At 42.4% G+C, this 18,528-nt stretch overlaps 1 protein-coding gene across 2 annotated transcripts in view; it reads right to left on the bottom strand.

The window, feature by feature from the left end:
* Positions 1-18,528, bottom strand: part of LOC115150477 (SPRY domain-containing protein 3-like) — a 115,702-nt gene that overhangs the window by 8,313 nt on the left and 88,861 nt on the right. For both annotated transcript variants that reach the window (XM_029693796.1, XM_029693798.1), the window contains one exon: positions 6,507-6,656. In XM_029693796.1, coding sequence (XP_029549656.1) covers positions 6,507-6,656 — 150 coding nt within the window. The remainder of the gene's footprint in view (positions 1-6,506; positions 6,657-18,528) is intronic.

The raw sequence follows: 18,528 nt of genomic DNA, 5'->3' as shown, positions 1-18,528 counted from the left end.
CTCGGGAACAGGCCCAGATCCCCGTGATTTGTGTGAAGAGGAGGCGGAGAAAAAGGGGCCAGAGGGCAGTCTGCCTTCTGAGAATTCGTAGGCGATCAAATAAACCTCCACTTCCTTCCATTCTGCTAGCAAACGTGCAATCTTTGGAGAATAAAATCGATGACCTACGCGGAAGATTAAACTACCAACTGGACATTCAAAACTGTAATATCTTATGCTTCACGGAGTTGTGGCTGAACGATGACACTATCAACATACAGCTGGCTGGTTACATGCTGTACCTTTGTAAATAACAGCTGGTGCACGATATCTAAGGAAGTCTCGAGCTATTGCTCGCCTGAGGTAGAGTATCTCATGATAAGCTGTAGACCACACTATCTACCTAGAGAGTTATCTGTACTTTCGTAGCAGTTTTACATACCACCACAGTTAGAGGCTGGCACTAAGACAGCATTGAATGAGCTGTATTCCGCCATAAGCAAACATGAAAAGGATCAACCAGAGGAGGCACTCTTAGTAGCCGGAGACTTTAATGCAGGGAAACTTAAATCTGTTTTATCAAATTTCTATCAGCATGTTAAAATGTGCAACCAGAGGGGGAAAAAAAACTCTGGACCACCATTACTCACACAGAGACGCATACAAAGCTCTCCCTTGCCCTCCATTTGGCAAGTCTGACCATAATTCCATCCTCCTGATTCCGGCTTAGAAGCAAAAATTAAAGCAGGAAGCACCAGTGACTAGATAAATGAAAAAAAGTGGTCAGATGAAGCAGATGCTAAGCTACAGGGCCGTTTTGCTAGCAGACTGGAATAGGTTCCAGGATTCCTTCGATGTCATTGAGGAGTACACCACATCAGTCACTGGCTTCATCAATAACTGCATCGAGGACATCGTCCCGACAGTGACTGTACGTACATACCCCAACCAGAAGCCATGGATTACAGGTAACATTCACACTGAGCAAAAAGGTAGAGCTGCCGCTTTCAAGGAGCGGGACTCTAACCCGGAAGCTTATAAGAAATCCTGCTATGCCCTCTGATGAACCATCAAACAGGCAAATCGATGACGTCGTCCCCACAGTGACCGTACGTACATACTAGAGGTCGACCGATTAATCGGCATGGCCGATTAATTGAGGCCGATTTCAAGTTTTCATAACAACCGGCAATCAGCATTTTTGGACGCCGATTATGGCCGATTACATTGCAATCCACGAGGAGACTGCATGGCAGGCTGACCAGGCAGGCGCGGCAAGTGCAGCAAGGAGCCAAGGTAAGTTGCTAGCTAGCATTAAACTTATCTTATAAAAAACAATCAATCTTAACATAAATCACTAGTTAAACTAATAATATCATCAACCATGTGTAGTTAACTAGCTAGTCCTGCGTTGCATATAATCAATGCGGTGTCAGTTAATTTATCATCGAATCACAGCCTACTTCGCCAAACGGGTGATGATTTAACAAAAGCGCGTTCGCGAAAAAAGCACAACCGTAGCACCAATGTACCTAACCATAAACATCAATGCCTTTCTTAAAATCAATATTCAAATCAACATTTTTTAAAACCTGCATATTTAGTTAAAAGAAATTCATGTTAGCAGGCAATATTAGCTAGGGAAATTGTGTCACTTCTCTTGCGTTCAGTGTAAGCAGAGTCAGGGTATATACAGCAGTTTGGGCCGCCTGGCTCGTTGCGAACTGTGTGAAGACCATTTCTTCCTAACAAAAGACCGTAATTAATTTGGTCGAATTTTACAAAATTATGACACAACATTGAAGGTTGCACAATGTAACAGCAATATTTAGACTTTCCGTATTTCGGTTCCGTATTTCACTGAAAAAATAAACGTTTTGTTATTGAAATTATAGTTTCCGGATTTTACCATATTAATGACCTAAGGCTCGTATTTCTGTGTGTTTATTATATTATAATTAAGTCAAAGGTATATGAAATACAAATGGTATAGAGAGAAACAGTCCTATACATTCCTATAATAACTACAACCTAAAACTTCTTAACTGGGAATATTGAAGACTCATGTTAAAATGAACCACCAGCTTTCATATGTTTTCATGTTCTGAGCAAGGAACTTAAACGTTAGCTTTTTTATATGGCACATATTGCACTTTTACTTTCTTCTCCAACACTGTTTTTGTATTATTTAAACCAAATTGAACATGTTTCATTATTTATTTGAGACTAAATGGATTTTATTTATGTATTAAGTTAAAATAAAAGTGTTCATTCAGTATTGTTGTAATTGTCATAATTGTCAATACTACAAATATATATACTGCTCAAAAAAATAAAGGGAACACTTAAACAACACATCCTAGATCTGAATGAAAGAAATAATCTTATTAAATACTTTTTTCTTTACATAGTTGAATGTGCTGACAACAAAATCACACAAAAATAATCAATGGAAATCCAATTTATCAACCCATGGAGGTCTGGATTTGGAGTCACACTCAAAATTAAAGTGGAAAACCACACTACAGGCTGATCCAACTTTGATGTAATGTCCTTAAAACAAGTCAAAATGAGGCTCAGTAGTGTGTGTGGCCTCCACGTGCCTGTATGACCTCCCTACAACTCCTGGACAGTCTGTGGTGCAACGTGGCGTTGGTGGATGGAGCGAGACATGATGTCCCAGATGTGCTCAATTGGATTCAGGTCTGGGGAACGGGCGGGCCAGTCCATAGCATCAATGCCTTCCTCTTGCAGGAACTGCTGACACACTCCAGCAACATGAGGTCTAGCATTGTCTTGCATTAGGAGGAACCCAGGGCCAACCGCACCAGCATATGGTCTCACAAGGGGTCTGAGGATCTCATCTCGGTACCTAATGGCAGTCAGGCTACCTCTGGCGAGCACATGGAGGTAGCCCCCCAAAGAAATGCCACCCCACACCATGACTGACCCACCGCCAAACCGGTCATGCTGGAGGATGTTGCAGGCAGCAGAACGTTCTCCACGGCGTCTCCAGACTCTGTCACGTCTGTCATGTGCTCAGTGTGAACCTGCTTTCATCTGTGAAGAGCACAGGGCGCCAGTGGCGAATTTGCCAATCTTGGTGTTCTCTGGCAAATGCCAAACGTCCTGCACGGTGTTGGGCTGTAAGCACAACCCCCACCTGTGGACGTCGGGCCCTCATACCACCCTCATGGAGTCTGTTTCTGACCGTTTGAGCAGACACATGCACATTTGTGGCCTGCAGGAGGTCATTTTGCAGCGCTCTGGCAGTGCTTCTCCTGCTCCTCCTTGCACAAAGGGGGAGCAGGAGCGGTCCTGCTGCTGGGTTGTTGCCCTCTTACGGCCTCCTCCACATCTCCTGATGTACTGGCCTGTCTCCTGGTAGCGCCTCCATGCTCTGGACACTACGCTGAGAGACACAGCAAACCTTCTTTCCACAGCTCGCATTGATGTGCCATCCTGGATGAGCTGCACTACCTGAGCCACTTGTGTGGGTTGTAGACTCCGTCTCATGCTACCAATAGAGTGAAAGCACCTCCAGCATTCAAAAGTGACCAAAACATCAGCCAGGAAGCATAGGAACTGAGAAGTGATCTGTGGTCACCACCTGCAGAACCACTCCTTTATTGGGGGTGTCTTGCTAATTGCCTATAATTTCCACCTGTTGTCTATTCCATTTGCACAACAGCATGTGAAATTTATTGTCAATCAGTGTTGCTTCCTAAGTGGACAGTTTGATTTCACAGAAGTGTGATTGACTTGGAGTTACATTGTGTTGTTTAAGTGTTCCCTTTATTTTTTTGAGCAGTGTATATATTTAAAAATCGTCCGATTAATCAGTATCGGCTTTTTTTGGTCCTCCTATAATTGGTATCGGTGTTGAAAAATCCTAAATCAGTCGACCTCTAGTACATATCCCAACAAGAAGCCATGGATTACAGGCAACATCCGCACTGAGCTAAAGGCTAGAGCTACCGCTTTCATGGAGCAGGACTCGAACCCGGAAGCACAAGAAATGCCGCTATGCCCTCCGACGAACCATCAAACAGGCAAAGCATCAATACAGGACTAAGATCGGATCATACTACACCATTTCAGATGCTCGTTGGATTTGGCAGGGCTTGAAAACCATTGCAGACTACAAAGTGAAGCACAGCCAAGAGCTGCCAAGTAACACGAGCCTACCATATGAGCTAAACTACTTCTATGCTCGCTTTGAGGCAAATAACACAAACATGCATGAGAGCACCAGCTGTTCCAGACAACTGTGTGATCACGCTCTCCGCAGCTGATGTGAGTAAGACCTTTAAACAGGTCTACATTCACAAGGCCGCAGGGCCAGACAGATTACCAGGACGTGTACTCCCAAGCATGCGCTGACCAACTAACTGGCAAGTGTCTTCATTGACATTTTCTTCTTTTTTTTAACCCTTTTTTCTCCCCAATTTCGTGGTATCCAATTGGTAGTAGTTACAGTCTTGTCTCATCGCTGCAACTCCCGTACAGATTCGGGAGAGGCGAAGGTCGAGAGCCATGTGTCCTCCGAAACATAACCCAACCTAGCCGCACTGCTTCTTGACACAATGCACATTCAACCCGGAAGCCAGCCGCACCAATGTGTCGGAGGAAACACCTGGCAACCTGGTCAACGTGCACTGCGCCCGACCCACCACAGGAGTCGCTAGTGGGCGATGAGACAAGGATATCCCTGCCGGCCAAACCCTCCCTAACCCGGACGACGCTGGGCCAATTGTGCGTCGCCCCTAAGGCACAGCTAGCACTGCAGTGCCTTAGACCACTGCGCCACCCGGGAGGCCCCTTCACTGACATTTTCAACCTCTCCCTGTCCGAGTCTGCCTGTGCCCAAGAACACTAAGGTAACCTGCCTAAATGACTACCAGGACGTGTACTCCGAGCATGCGTCTGTAGCCATGAAGTGCTTTGAAAGGCTGGTCATGGCTCACATCAACACCATTATCCCAGAAACCCCAGACCCACTCCAATTTGCAAACCGCCCCAACAGATCCACAGATGATGCAATCTCTATTGCACTCCACACTGCCCTTTCCCACCTTGACAAAAGGAACACCTATGTGAGAATGCTATTCATTGACTACAGCTCAAGTGTTCAACACCATAGTGCCCTCAAAGCTCATCAATAAGCTAAGGACCATGGGACTAAACACCTCCCTCTGCTACTGGATCCTGGACTTCCTGACAGGCCGAACCCAGATGGTAAGGGTAGGTAACAACACATCCGCCATGCTGATCCTCAACACAGGGGCACGTGCTCAGTCACCTCCTGTACTCCCTGTTCACTCATGACTGCACGGCCAGGCACGACTCCAACACCATCATTAAGTTTGCCGATGACACAACAGTGGTAGGCCTGATCACCAACAACGACGAGACAGCCTATAGGGAGGAGGTCAGAGACCTGACCGTGTGGTGCCAGGACAACAACCTCTCCCTCAACGTGATCAAGACAAAGGAGATGATTGTGGACTACAGGAAAAAGGGACTGAGCACGCCCCCATTCTCATTGACGGGGCTGCAGTGGAGCAGGTTGAGAGCTTTAAGTTCCTTGGTGTCCACATCACCAACAAACTAACATCATCCAAGCACACCAAGACAGTCATGAAGAGGGCATGACAAAACCCATTCCCCCTCAAGGGACTGAAAAGATTTGGCATGGGTCCTCAGATCCTCAAAAGGGACTACAGCTGCACCACCGAGAGCATCCTGACTGGTTGCATCACTGCCTGGTATGGCAACTGCTCGGCCTCCAACTGCCAGGCACTACAGAGGGTAGTGCGAACGGCCCAGTACATCACTGGGGCCAAGCTTCCTGCCATTCAGGACCTCTATGCAAGGCGGTGTCAGAGGAAGGCCCTAAAAATTGTCAAAGACTCCAGCCACCCTAGTCATAGACTGTTCTCTCTGCTATGGCACGGCAAGCGGTACCGTAGCGCCAAGTCTAGGTCCAAGAGGCTTCAAAACAGCTTCTACCCCCAAGCCATAAGACTCCTGAACATCTAATCAAATGGCTACCCAGACTATTTTCATTTCCCCCCCTCTTTTACACCGCTGCTACTCTCTGTTATCATCTATGCATAGTCACTTTAATAACTTTACCTACATGTACATATTACCTCAACTAACCGGTGTCCCTGCACATTGACTCTGTACCGGTATCCCCCGAATATAGTCTCACTATTGTTATTTTACTGCTGTACTTTAATTACTTGTTACTTTATTTCTTATTCTTTTCCGTATTTTTTTAAACCTCATTGTTGGTTAGTGACTAGTAATTAAGCATTTCACTGCAAGGTCTAAACCTGATGTATTCGGCACATGTGACTAATAAAATTTGATGTCAGTGCTAGAGTTGGCTCCAATCTGGCCCCTGCATGCCCTGCTAGCACAGCATTTCTGCTGCTTACTTTCCTGTCTCTCTTTACTGACTCCGTCCAATAAAGTAGAAAAATCATTTAAAAAAAATATATATGATTAAGGACACGTACCCTGCGTGCCAGTCCCAGGGCGATGTAGCACTTCTCTCCTGCATCAGTGATCTCCAGCTCATAGTAGTGGCAGCGTGTGTTGAGGGGTAGACGGGCCTGGGCCAAACCCACATCCACGATGCTTTTCCCTTTACCCACGTACTCCAACAACTGAGGGACAGAAGGATGGTATACATACAACACAATAAGGCAACTATCTATAAATAAATAAACTAATTGAAAACCCAATCTTGCACAAGATTGTATATTCAGTACAATTTAACAGCATTAAGGATACAGGGAAGTAGAGAAGAAGCACATTCTTCTCAGCACACAACTACCCTCAGGACAAGAACAACAGACAATTTATGATATGATTATGTCATATATTGACGATAACAACACACTGTTGGCTCAGCACAACAAAAATAACACGTACATTTTGGCCTGCAGTCTATTCTCATTTAACCTGAGGAAGAAAGAAACAATAACAAGGCATAGAACTGTGCTAATTACCTTCAACTAATGAAGGCAATACCTCAACACTGTTTTTAGTGTGAATGTATTCAGGGGTTGGGCGGTATCCAGATTTTCATACCGTTCCTGTTCTATAACGGGTTATACATATTACCGGCAGTGCACACAAGGGCGCTATTCCTTTCCAACGTTTTTTTGTTGTTGTTAACAATATAAAAAAAATGCTTACAAAGGCTAACAAATTACTAGTTAATTCCCATAGTGGATGTTAACTAACAAGTGCAATCAAACAAACTAATTGCAAGGACAGACTACCCAGCTCCTATCTTAAAAGGCTACTCACAGTTGTGCTGCACACACAAAACTAATTTAGGCAGCAGGGATCCTGAATCAGGAGTGGATTGACTGTCTCTGCTGTAACCAAGAAGCTTGATCATGCAAGCTAGCAACTTAGCTAGCAAGTTAGGGACAGTAAGACATTTACTGGGGTAAGGGGGTGGTCCAAAACAGGGGAGGGTTGTCTAACTTTTTTTTGCTGCATAGAGGAGGGTAGTGTTTTTTCCCCCCTGGCTTGCACTCGCTCTTTTGTAGGTTTTACTATAGAATTTCTTCCATCCTAGCCAAATTTCCTTATCTGTTTGCATGGCCTCTCCTATATTAAGGTGCTTTGGTACTTCCCTTATGCACTATGCTTTTCCACATGCTAACTTTGACTATACCACAGGTCAATATAGTCTATCAATCTAACTGTCTATCCTGCCCTCTCTCCACCATTCACAGTGTCAATATTGGTAGGTGGATGTCAAGATCTGCAATGGGCTAACTAGCAATCACACCACACATAAAAGCATTCAAAGCTGCATAAAAGTTCAATATGAATCAAAAAGAACAAATAGAAATAGCTGACAGGCAATGGAGAGGCCAGGTGCATCATTCCGCTACAAGTCCATGCTGCTTGCCTACGGAGCTGTGAGGGGAACGGCACCTCCGTACCTTCAGGCTCTGATCAGGCCCTACACCCAAACAAGGGCACTGCGTTCATCCACCTCTGGCCTGCTCGCCTCCCTACCGCTGAGGAAGCACAGCTCCCGCTCAGCCCAGTCAAAACTGTTCGCTGCTCTGGCACCCCAATGGTGGAACAAGCTCCCTCACGACGCCAGGACAGCGGAGTCAATCACCACCTTCCGGAGACACCTGAAACCCCACCTCTTTAAGGAATACCTGGGATAGGATAAAGTAATCCTTCTACCCCCCCCCCCCCGAAAGATTTAGATGCACTATTGTAAAGTGGTTGTTCCACTGGATATCTTAAGGTGAATGCACCAATTTGTAAGTCGCTCTGGATAAGAGCGTCTGCTAAATGACTTAAATGTAAATGTAAAGAACTCAAAAAGCTCCCCTATTGATCTTGTTTAGGGACAATACAATTATCCTTCCTAGACTAGTCTATAACAAACACCACAATACAATTAATAATTGCATTAATGTTTTCAAGTGAGTACTTAATTCTCCTCTAGGCTGCAGTGAAAATGTCATTTCAATAACGGCACAAAAGCCCTGTGATTTAAAATGTTTCATTCCATTTAGATCAGTTGTGGTTCTACTCTCCACAGTTTATAAGGTCTAGAAAGTCACAGTAGCAGGCCAGACTGGCTGTATTCTTACTTCTGATAGTGAGATGCCTGTTGCATATTTTCATTCTCCCAAATTGTCCTATAATAATGTGGCCACATGCTCCAGGCAGGCCAGTTATTTAGGAAAGCTTAACATGTGCTCTGCCTCCTCTTCAATCCGAGTTTATTCTTCTTTTTTTAATTTCACCTTTATTTAACCAGGTAGGCCAGTTGAGAACAAGTTCTTATTTACAACTGTGACCTGGCCAAGATAAAGCAAAGCAGTGCGACAAAAACAACAGAGTTGCACATGGGATAAACAATCATACAGTCAATAACACAATAGAAAATCTGTATACAGTGTGTGCAAATGAAGTAAGGAGGTAAGGCAATAAATAAGCCATAATGGCGAAGTAATTACAATTTAGCAATTAACACTGGAGTGATAGATGTGCAGATGAGGATGTGCAAGTAGATATACCGTTGTGCAAAAGAGCAGAAAAAAACAAAAAACAAAGATGGGGATGAGGTAGGTAGGAAGTTGGGTGGATGGGCTATTTACAGATGGGCTGTGTACAGGTGCAGCGATCGGTAAGCTGCTCTGACACTCGATGCTTGAAGTTAGAGAGGGAGATATAAGTCTCCAACTTCAGTGATTTTTGCAGTTCGTTTCAGTCATTGGCAGCAGAGAACTGGAAGGAAAGGCGACCAAAGGAGGTGTTGGCTTTGGGGATGACCAGTGAAATATACCTGCTGGAGCACGTGCTACGGGTGCGTGTTGCTATGGTGACCAGTGAGCTGAGATAAGGCGGAGCTTTACCTAGCAAAGACTTATAGATGACCTGGAGCCAGTGGGTTTGGCTACGAATATGTAGCGAGGACCAGCCAATGAGAGCATACAGGTCGCAATGGTGGGTAGTATATGGGGCTTTGGTGACAAAACGGATGGCACTGTGATAGACTGCATCCAATTTGCTGAGTAGTGTGTTGGAGGCTATTTTGTAAATGACATCGCCGAAGTCAAGGATCGGTAGGATAATCAGTTTTACGAGGGTATGTTTGGCAGCATGAGTAAAGGAGGCTTTGTTGCGAAATAGGAAGCCGATTCTAGATTTAATTTTGAATTGGAGATGCTTAATTTGAGTCTAGAAGGAGAGTTTACAGTCTAACCAGACCCCACGGGGGACCAGTACGGAGAAAACAAATGTATGAAATGTATGCATTCACTACTGTAAGTCGCTCTGGATAAGAGCGTCTGCTAAATGACTAAAATGTATGTAAATGTAGGTATTTATAGTTGTCCACATATTCTAAGTCAGAACTGTCCAGAGTAGTGATGCTAGTCGGGCAGGCGGGTGTGGGCAGCGATCGGTTGAAGAGCATGCATTTAGTTTTACTAGCGTTTAACTTCTTTGGAATCTGGGGGCAGTATTGAGTAGCTTGGATGAATAAGGTACCCAGAGTAAACTGCCCGCTACTCAGGTCCAGAAGCTAGGATATGCATATTATTAGTAGATTTGGATAGAAAACACTCTGAATGATGTCTGTGAGTATAACAGAAATCATATGGCAGGCAAAAGCATGAGAAAAATCCAACCAGGAAGTGGGAAATCTGAGGTTGTAGTTTTTCAAGTGATTGCCTATCCAATATACAGTGTCTGTGGGGTCATATTGCACTTCCTAAGGCTTCCACTAGATGTCAACAGTCTTTAGAACGTTGTTTCATGCTTCTACTGTGAATGGGGAGAGAATAAGAGCTGTTTCAACCAGGTGTCTGTTAAAATGCCATGAGCTTAGTCGGTAGGCCGTGAGAGCGAGCTGAGTTCCTTTTCATTTCTAAAGACAAAGGAATTGTCCGGTTGGAATATTATTGAAGATTTATGATAAAAACGTCCTAAAGATTGATTCTATACATCGTTTGACATGTTTCTACAAACTGTAAAGCAACTTTTTGGACTTTCGTCTGGACTTAGTGCATGCGCCTTCTGCATTTGGAATAGTGAACTGAACGCGTGAACAAAAAGGAGGTATTTGGACATAAATATGGACTTTATCGAAACAAAACAAACATTTATTGTGGAACTGGGATGCCTGGGAGTGCATTCCGATGAAGATCATCAAAGGTAAGTGAATATTTATAATTCTATTTCTGACTTTTGTTGACTCCACAACATGGCGGGTATCTGTATGGCTTGTTTTGGTGGCTTAGCGCTGTACTGAGATTATCGCATGGTGTGCTTTGCCGTAAAGCTTTTTTGAAATCTGACACAGTGGTTGCATTAAGGAGAAGTGTATCTTTAATTCTATGTAAAACACTTGTATCTTATATCAACATTTATGATGAATATTTCTGTAAATTGATGTGGCTCCCTGCAAAATCACTAGATGTTTTAGAGGCAAAACATTACTGAACATAACGCGCCAATGTAAACTGAGATTTTTGGATATAAATATGAACTTTATCAAACAAAACATACATGTTTTGTGTAACATGAAGTCCTATGAGTGCCATCTGATGAAGATCATCAAAGGTTAGTGTTTAATTTTATCTCTATTTCTGCTTTTTGTGACTCCTCTCTTTGGCTGGAAAATGGCTGTATGTTTTTTTGTGACTAGGCGCTGACCTAACAATCATATGGTATGCTTTCGCCGTAAAGCCTTTTTGAAATCAGACACTGTGGCTGGATTAACAAGAAGTTAAGCTTTAAAATGGTGTATAATACTTGTATGTTTGAGGAATTTTAATTATGAGATTTCTGTTGTTTTGAATTTGGCGCCCTGCAATTTCACTGGCTGTTGTCGAGGTGGGACGTTAGTGTCACACATATCCCAGAGAGGTTAAGAGCAGTTGGAGGCCACGGAAGGAGTATTGTATGGCATTGAAGCTCGTTTGGAGGTTTGTTAACGCAGTGTCCAAAGAAGGACCAGATGTATACAGAATGGTGTCGTGACTATCCCAGTGCACATAGAACCTAACGCTTTAATATAGCCGAAATGTTAATAATTAAACTTTATGTGTCATAAACACAACCAGTCACAATGTTGTAATCTGATTAGGCTACTTCAAGTCTTCTGTAGGCATGCGCACATTCATCCAAAATATAATTCCAGTATCCTCAAAATGGCATGACATTAACCAGGTTCCATCCAACCTTTTTATGGGGGTAAAGTACGTTGGATAAAAAATGTCACGACAGGCCTAATGGAAACCGCAAATTTGTTGGTTAACTTTCCAAATGTCGACAAAACAAAATACGATGGACAAGGTGCGATCCTTTTGTGTCTGTAAAATTAATTGTGCGAAAAATGTGGTGGAAATGCTTTTATGCACAAATATTGATATAAAAACCATCATTATATCGAAGTAAACTTGGAGTCACGTGATAATATGTTGTGTGGTCCTCCCACTACGACTGTTAATTAGGCTACAGATGAACTAAATGACGATGAAATGTATAGGGTGGTAAAAGTGCCAGAAGATGAGTTTGATGCTCCTTTCAATAAGTAAATAGTCTTATTCTGGTGATATGATGATCGATGCTTGGCTGCCGTTTGACAAATACAAATAATCTCACCCTTTTGTCCATAATAATCTCATCATGTAGGCTATACCCGCACTGTATCTGCGAGCTGTTGGCTAGAGCGCACATGCCAGAGTGAGCACTGTCGCTATACCTACGCAACATTTAACTTTTATTTTTTCTTCGGTACATGGGATTTTAACCGCAAAAGTCAATTTGAATATGCACTACATATTTACCACAGACTTGTCCGCAACAAGTCAATTTGATGGAAACACAACACTGATGGGAAAATGCACATGAAAATGTGTCGCCAATTGGATGGAAACCTAGCTATAGACACCCTAAAGACTCTGGGAAGTGCACTAGTCCAGTGTCACTTTGATTATGCCTGCACATGGTTATGCTAAACATCTAAAGAATAAGCTACAGACCAGCCAAAACAAGCATGTAAGAATTGTACTTAAACTCCCACCTCATACTCATCAAGAGGTCAAGCATTTTAAGCAGCTAGTATGGCTATCTGTGGAAAAAAGACTAGTATTAATTCAATTTAGTGTGGTCCACAAAAATATCACGGACTCAGTACCCAGGTACTTATCCAACAATATTTTATTTGTTAAGAATGTCCACCAGCATAATACCAGAGCCAGACACTCTAATTTTCAGTTATAAATATATATATTTTTTAGGCCTTTCCAATACATTGATATACAAATTATTATTACATTCTAAAATGTGAGAATAATGTGGACTTGCCTGACTAAATAAATTGGATGCATGGCGATTTTTCTGTAGCCTATGTGACCAATGCAGGCACACATAATAAAGCCATGAATAGTGGTTGAATTAATCTCACCATTTGAAGCTCACCATCGCTGTTTCTATCATGAGAAAGCGACCAAAAACATTTCATTTTGTGATGGAAAGATTTGTATGGAAAGCCATGTTGAAGCCAGAATTAGATGTTCTTGTCATCCTCATAATAACCGCACATGGTTTTACCTCAACAGAGCAGCACAACACCCTTCAATTGAAGCTGCGGGAAACAAACAAGTGGCCACGTCTCTCACAAAAACTGATCAAAAACCTTATCACCGATATTTATTATGGAGCAGTAGAACTTATAAATTACCTACAATAATTACAAGGACTTTTCAAGCATCAAATTCAGGAAATGTCTGATTTTCAAGGTAGGCCTATTCCAGTACTTTAATTTCTGAGCTCAAGTAGGCTACCTCAAGGCCTTTGTATTGTTTAACATTGCAGGTGTAACATGGAAACCAAAATGTATTTGTCATGTTATTTTATTACTAGATAATATTGTGAAGAATAATTAATAGGAATAGAGTTGGGTGTTGCACAATAGTCTATCCTACACGATTGCGCACAGTAGACTCTGTCCAATCCGAGGCATAAAAACATGAACTCATTACCTTGATGCTCTCTGTTAGACCTAACGAGACCCTGCTGTAAATCAAGCAGACAACAACAGATGATCAACATCAATTCGCTAAGGATATTAGATCTAACGTGGTGTCACGGTTGTCGTAGGGTTTAGACCAAGACGCAGCGGGAAAATGTATACTCATCTTCTTTTATTAAAGGATAAAGAAGGAAAAACCAAAACAAACACGTATACAAAAAAAAACACGACGACAAAGAACAGGCCGGTAAGGCACAAAGCTATACACAGCAACAATCTCCCACAAAACCCCATGAAAAACAAACTCCTAATTATAGGACCTTCAATCAGAGACAACGATAACCAGCTGCCTCCAATTGAAGGTCCAACCCCAATTAACTAAACATAGAACTGCAATAGACTAGACAGAACATAGTCTATGTTCTATGTTAGTGTATTTCTAACAAACCCCGGACCACATAAACCAAACACCCCTCTACCTAAATACATAGCCCGAACCACATAAAACAAACACCCCCTGCCACATCCTGACCAAACTACAATAACAAATAACTACTATTACTGGTCAGGACGTGACACGTGGATCCAGGCACAACTGTCTTGCGTAAGAAATGAAACGCATATTATGGACATTCCTCGCGAACAACTTTTTACCAGCACTTTGGCAGTTGTTGCATCGCATGCGGTATCACAACAGCTGTTTGTCACATGGCTGTCATTCAGAAAAGTCCTTTCTGTATCAGATGATGTGTGAAAATATCATGGCGTAATTAAACAGCTCAACACCAAATGCACATCCAACCCGTATTATGCATAATTATTGAAGAACCAAGGTAAGGTGACTCTCGGTTTGAAGCATTCGATTTTGAAAGTTCAGAAGCATTCGATTTTTCAATCATATACATTTCGGGGGATTTGTGTGCCCATAAAAACTGTTTTCACCCCGTACGTAAGGAGACACGAAATGTTACGTTACACTGCATTTCTGAGATCCTTATACAGAAAACTGTCCGACAGCTAGATCCAGGATTCTTACAGGGTTCAAGTTAAATGTCTAATTTAACTGATTAATGCTTAATATATTATATAACAAAAACTTACACTGACATAAATGCATGGACAGAAAAGTAATATTTTATGTCACACGATTTTGGACAAATCCATCAAGACACCAACCATGAGGGTTTAAACATAGATTTAAAATCAACTTGTGAATTTTATTGAATAACTATGTTCCCCCCTATCTTAACGTAATTCAAATTTTAAAAAAGGCAGATTATTATCAACAGCTGTAACAAGTTGTCCAGCATAGGAAATCCTCACTGGTACCCTAGTTTATAGAAAGACCAATATGCATCTTCCTTTCGCCAAAACCCACCACTGGAGTGCACAGCCAAAGAGCTCTATTTTCATGTCATTAGACCATAGCACCGGTTCCAATCCAAGCATTTACATTTGTTCGATGACATAAAAATAAAGCTCTTTGGCCATGCACACCAGTGGTGGGTTTTGCATCGAAAGAAGGATGCGTATGCAGAAAAGAACCCCATACCTACTATAAAATATGGTGGTGGATCTTTCATGTTATGGGGCTATTTTGCTTCCACTGGTCCTGGGGCCTTTGTTAAGGTCAACCGCATCATGAATTTTAGCCAGTACCAGGACATTTTAGCCAAAAACCTGGTTTGCCTCTGCCAGGAGGCTAAAACTTGGCCGCAAGCAGATCCTCCAGCAAGAAAATAACCCCAAGCACACATCAAAATCCACAAAGAAGGTTAATTGACCACAAAATCAACATTTTGCAATGGCCATCTCAGTCTCCGGACCTGACTTGAACTCCAATCGAAAACCTGTGGTTTGAATTGATGAGGGCAGTCCGTAAGCACAGACGAAGGATATCAAGTAACTGGAAAAATTCTGTATGGAAGAATAGTCTAAGATCCCTTGTTCTCCAACCTCAGAAAATATTTTAGAAAAGGGCTCGATGCCATTATCCTCGCAAGGTGAGCTATTGAAAGGTGTTGAAAACAGGGATGCCAATAATTTTGACCCCCATCTTTTTGAGAGAAAAATATATAACTTGTTCAACAAAATGTATTTCTCTGAGCAATTGTATTAATATAAAATAATATAATTTCCCCAAAATTTTGGAGCATACAATATAGATCAAAACAGTATTTTTCATCTTTATCAAGGTTGCCAATAATTTTAGAAGTTACTTTTTTGGGGGGATGGTATTGAAAATCATAGTGTGGATATTTCAAAATACCCCTGTATACGCTACATACGGTATAGCACCCAAGCCTGGAATGTACCATTTGTACCATGGACAAATTTAGGATTTAGGTTACAACAGACCTCTCTGTGGTGCTTGTGAAACTAGAGAATCAGGCAGACATGCACAGACACACACACACCCTCAGATAGGAATATTACAGCAGGGGAGGTCGATGGGGCCATGGGCTCTTGAAGGCTTTTAGAGGCCAGGTCATGAGAGTGACAGACATGAGAATCGATTTGACTGTCTATTCAATTGAACAATTCCACTTGACTCCTCCTGTAGTGCTTTTTATACCCATTTATCATTGAGCCAATCCAACTGGAACAGGCCTAAGGCTACTGTGGCTCGCCAGGTAAAACTCTCTCAAACATAACAAAATCTCTCTGATTGCAACCAGACTGGTGGGCCAGGAGCAATCTGGCATGACTTGATCAGAATCTGTAGAGCTGACAGGAACACATCAGTGTAGAGTGTAGAGTACTATAATTGTCCATTGCGGAAAGTGTTCTCAGGTTGGAGCTAATGTGACGAATGAAATGGTCGACAAGCAAACGTGGTGGCAAATTAGGATGTCCATAATGAACCATAACAGCGTACCAGTCCAGATGAGAAAACAGAGGAGCTAAGAGGTCAAAGGGGACTGAGGTACTCCTCTCTGCCAACTCATTGATAGAGTACAAAACAAGCACAAAAAACATTGATGGCCCGGTCATATCAATACAACTCAATGAGGTAGTCTATCTGACTCATGACCTCATATCCTCTCATAGCTTCATTTCCCTGGTCGTTTGCTAAGTACATTCAGCATTTATAACTGATCATTAATCCAACGTGACCTGGATCTGACTCTCTAGACATGCTTTATCTGCCAGAGAACCATGGTTCCCATCTTAAACAAATACAAAAACAGCCGTGACATTTTATGCTTGTCTGTTGTGAAAGGATTAACGTACATGGTGTATGTGTCAGACTGCACTGTGTGTGACCCTTTCCCTCTGCCCTGATTAGCAAAGAGAATAGACAAGTACTGTAAATAAAGCGCAGGGGAAAATTAGCATTATTATTACTTTACGACAATCTGTCAACCCCACTCTTTTCCTTTTCCTTTCTGTAGAGCAATTACCGGCTTACCAGCCAACTCTATCAACCTTTCTATTTTGTCTTCCTATTCCTCCCTCCTTCACCTTGTCCTTCTGAACTTTGAAGAAAAAATAAAAATATAATATTGATGGATGTGAACTTAATCGTGATATTTCTTCCATTTAAATGTATTTCCCATATATAATGTCTGTGTTAGTGTTGCTTCTGTCCCTCTCCTCACCCCAACCTGGGCTTGAACCAGGGACTCTCTGAACACATCGACACCCTCAAAGCATCGTTACCTATCGCTCCACAAAAGCCGCGGCCATTGTAGCGCAAGAGAAACAACTACTTCAAGGTCTCAGAGCAAGTGACATCACCGATTGAAACGCTACTAGCGCACACCGCTAACTAGCTAGCCATTGCACACAGGTTACTTCTTTGACGAACAAGTAGGGCTCATGGGTCTAATGACACCTTCCTAATGCTGAGTAATAGACTGTTTGTGTGTGTGGTCACGCTTAAAGGAGCTAGCCCTCCCTGTAGCAGTCAGAAGGATCCGGTGGGTGTGATGACAGATCGCTAAATCTCTCTCTCTGATCCTCAAGGTGTGTGTGTGTGTGTGAGTGTAGAGGAATGTTGGCAAGGTAAAGCGCTTATTTTGTTGAACCGCTCACTGCCGCAGCAACAGGTGCAGTGAGAAGGCCGTGTTAATTTATCTATCGGTGTCGTTTTGTCAGCAGAGGCAGCAGGGCTGACCTTGGTGAACTTTATGACATCGGACTCACCGCTAATAGCTGGTCTAAAATTTAAGAGTAATTTCAATAGTTATTCCAATGCATATTTTAATTGAACTAACCACACGTATAAAATGAAGAAGACTATGACCCTGATGAACCATCTATCTTGCAGGGCACATGCACATGCTTGTCTGACTTTCTTCTGGTAGACAGTTGATAGATTACATTTCTTGAGGGAAAACAACATTCCTGTTTAAACAACGACCAAAGACAACAGCAGTTTACAATCCTTTAGATGCCCCTGAGGTCATAGGCATCATGTCAGGTAGAGTCATCTCTTGCGTTATAGATTGACTAAAAGATGCTGCAAGAGTTAATGGGATAATTGTGCCAGGCCCAGTTCAAAATTGTGACATACCTGTGTTAGACAAAGTTTCAAACAGAGTCTGAGTTTACCTATGGCTATGCAGAGTGGAATCTCATTTTGCTCATCTTCCATGTTCTCATAAATATGTGAGTTCCCATAAATACTGTATGTCTTTTAGCACGTTGTCTTGACAGATCACTCCGGTCCTTAGTGAACAACCAGTCATTAGCAGAGCAAATTAGGTCATTTTGAGGGCAGCTGTGGGGTTGGAGGTAGGGCAGTTGCAGTGACCGTATTACTGCCACACCAGCAGTCATGACCGCAGTTAAATTAAACTTGACTGTTGAGTCACGGTTATCTCCTCTTATGCACTCTGGACATGCGTTGGTAGTATCCAACTCGCTAATGATCATCAGGTTGCTAATGGCCTGCTACTCAGGGCTCTACTGTCCCTCGAACCACACTGACATCAATGCAAATGCAATCTAAAATCACAACAAACATTTATCATTAAAACAGTCTCAAGATTTTCAATCTC

Source organism: Salmo trutta, chromosome 16 (genome assembly GCF_901001165.1).
Source record: "Salmo trutta chromosome 16, fSalTru1.1, whole genome shotgun sequence".
Classification (NCBI taxonomy): Eukaryota; Metazoa; Chordata; class Actinopteri; order Salmoniformes; family Salmonidae; genus Salmo; species Salmo trutta.
Note: the sequence above shows the minus strand (reverse complement) of the source record. Positions and strands in the feature narration are given on the sequence as shown.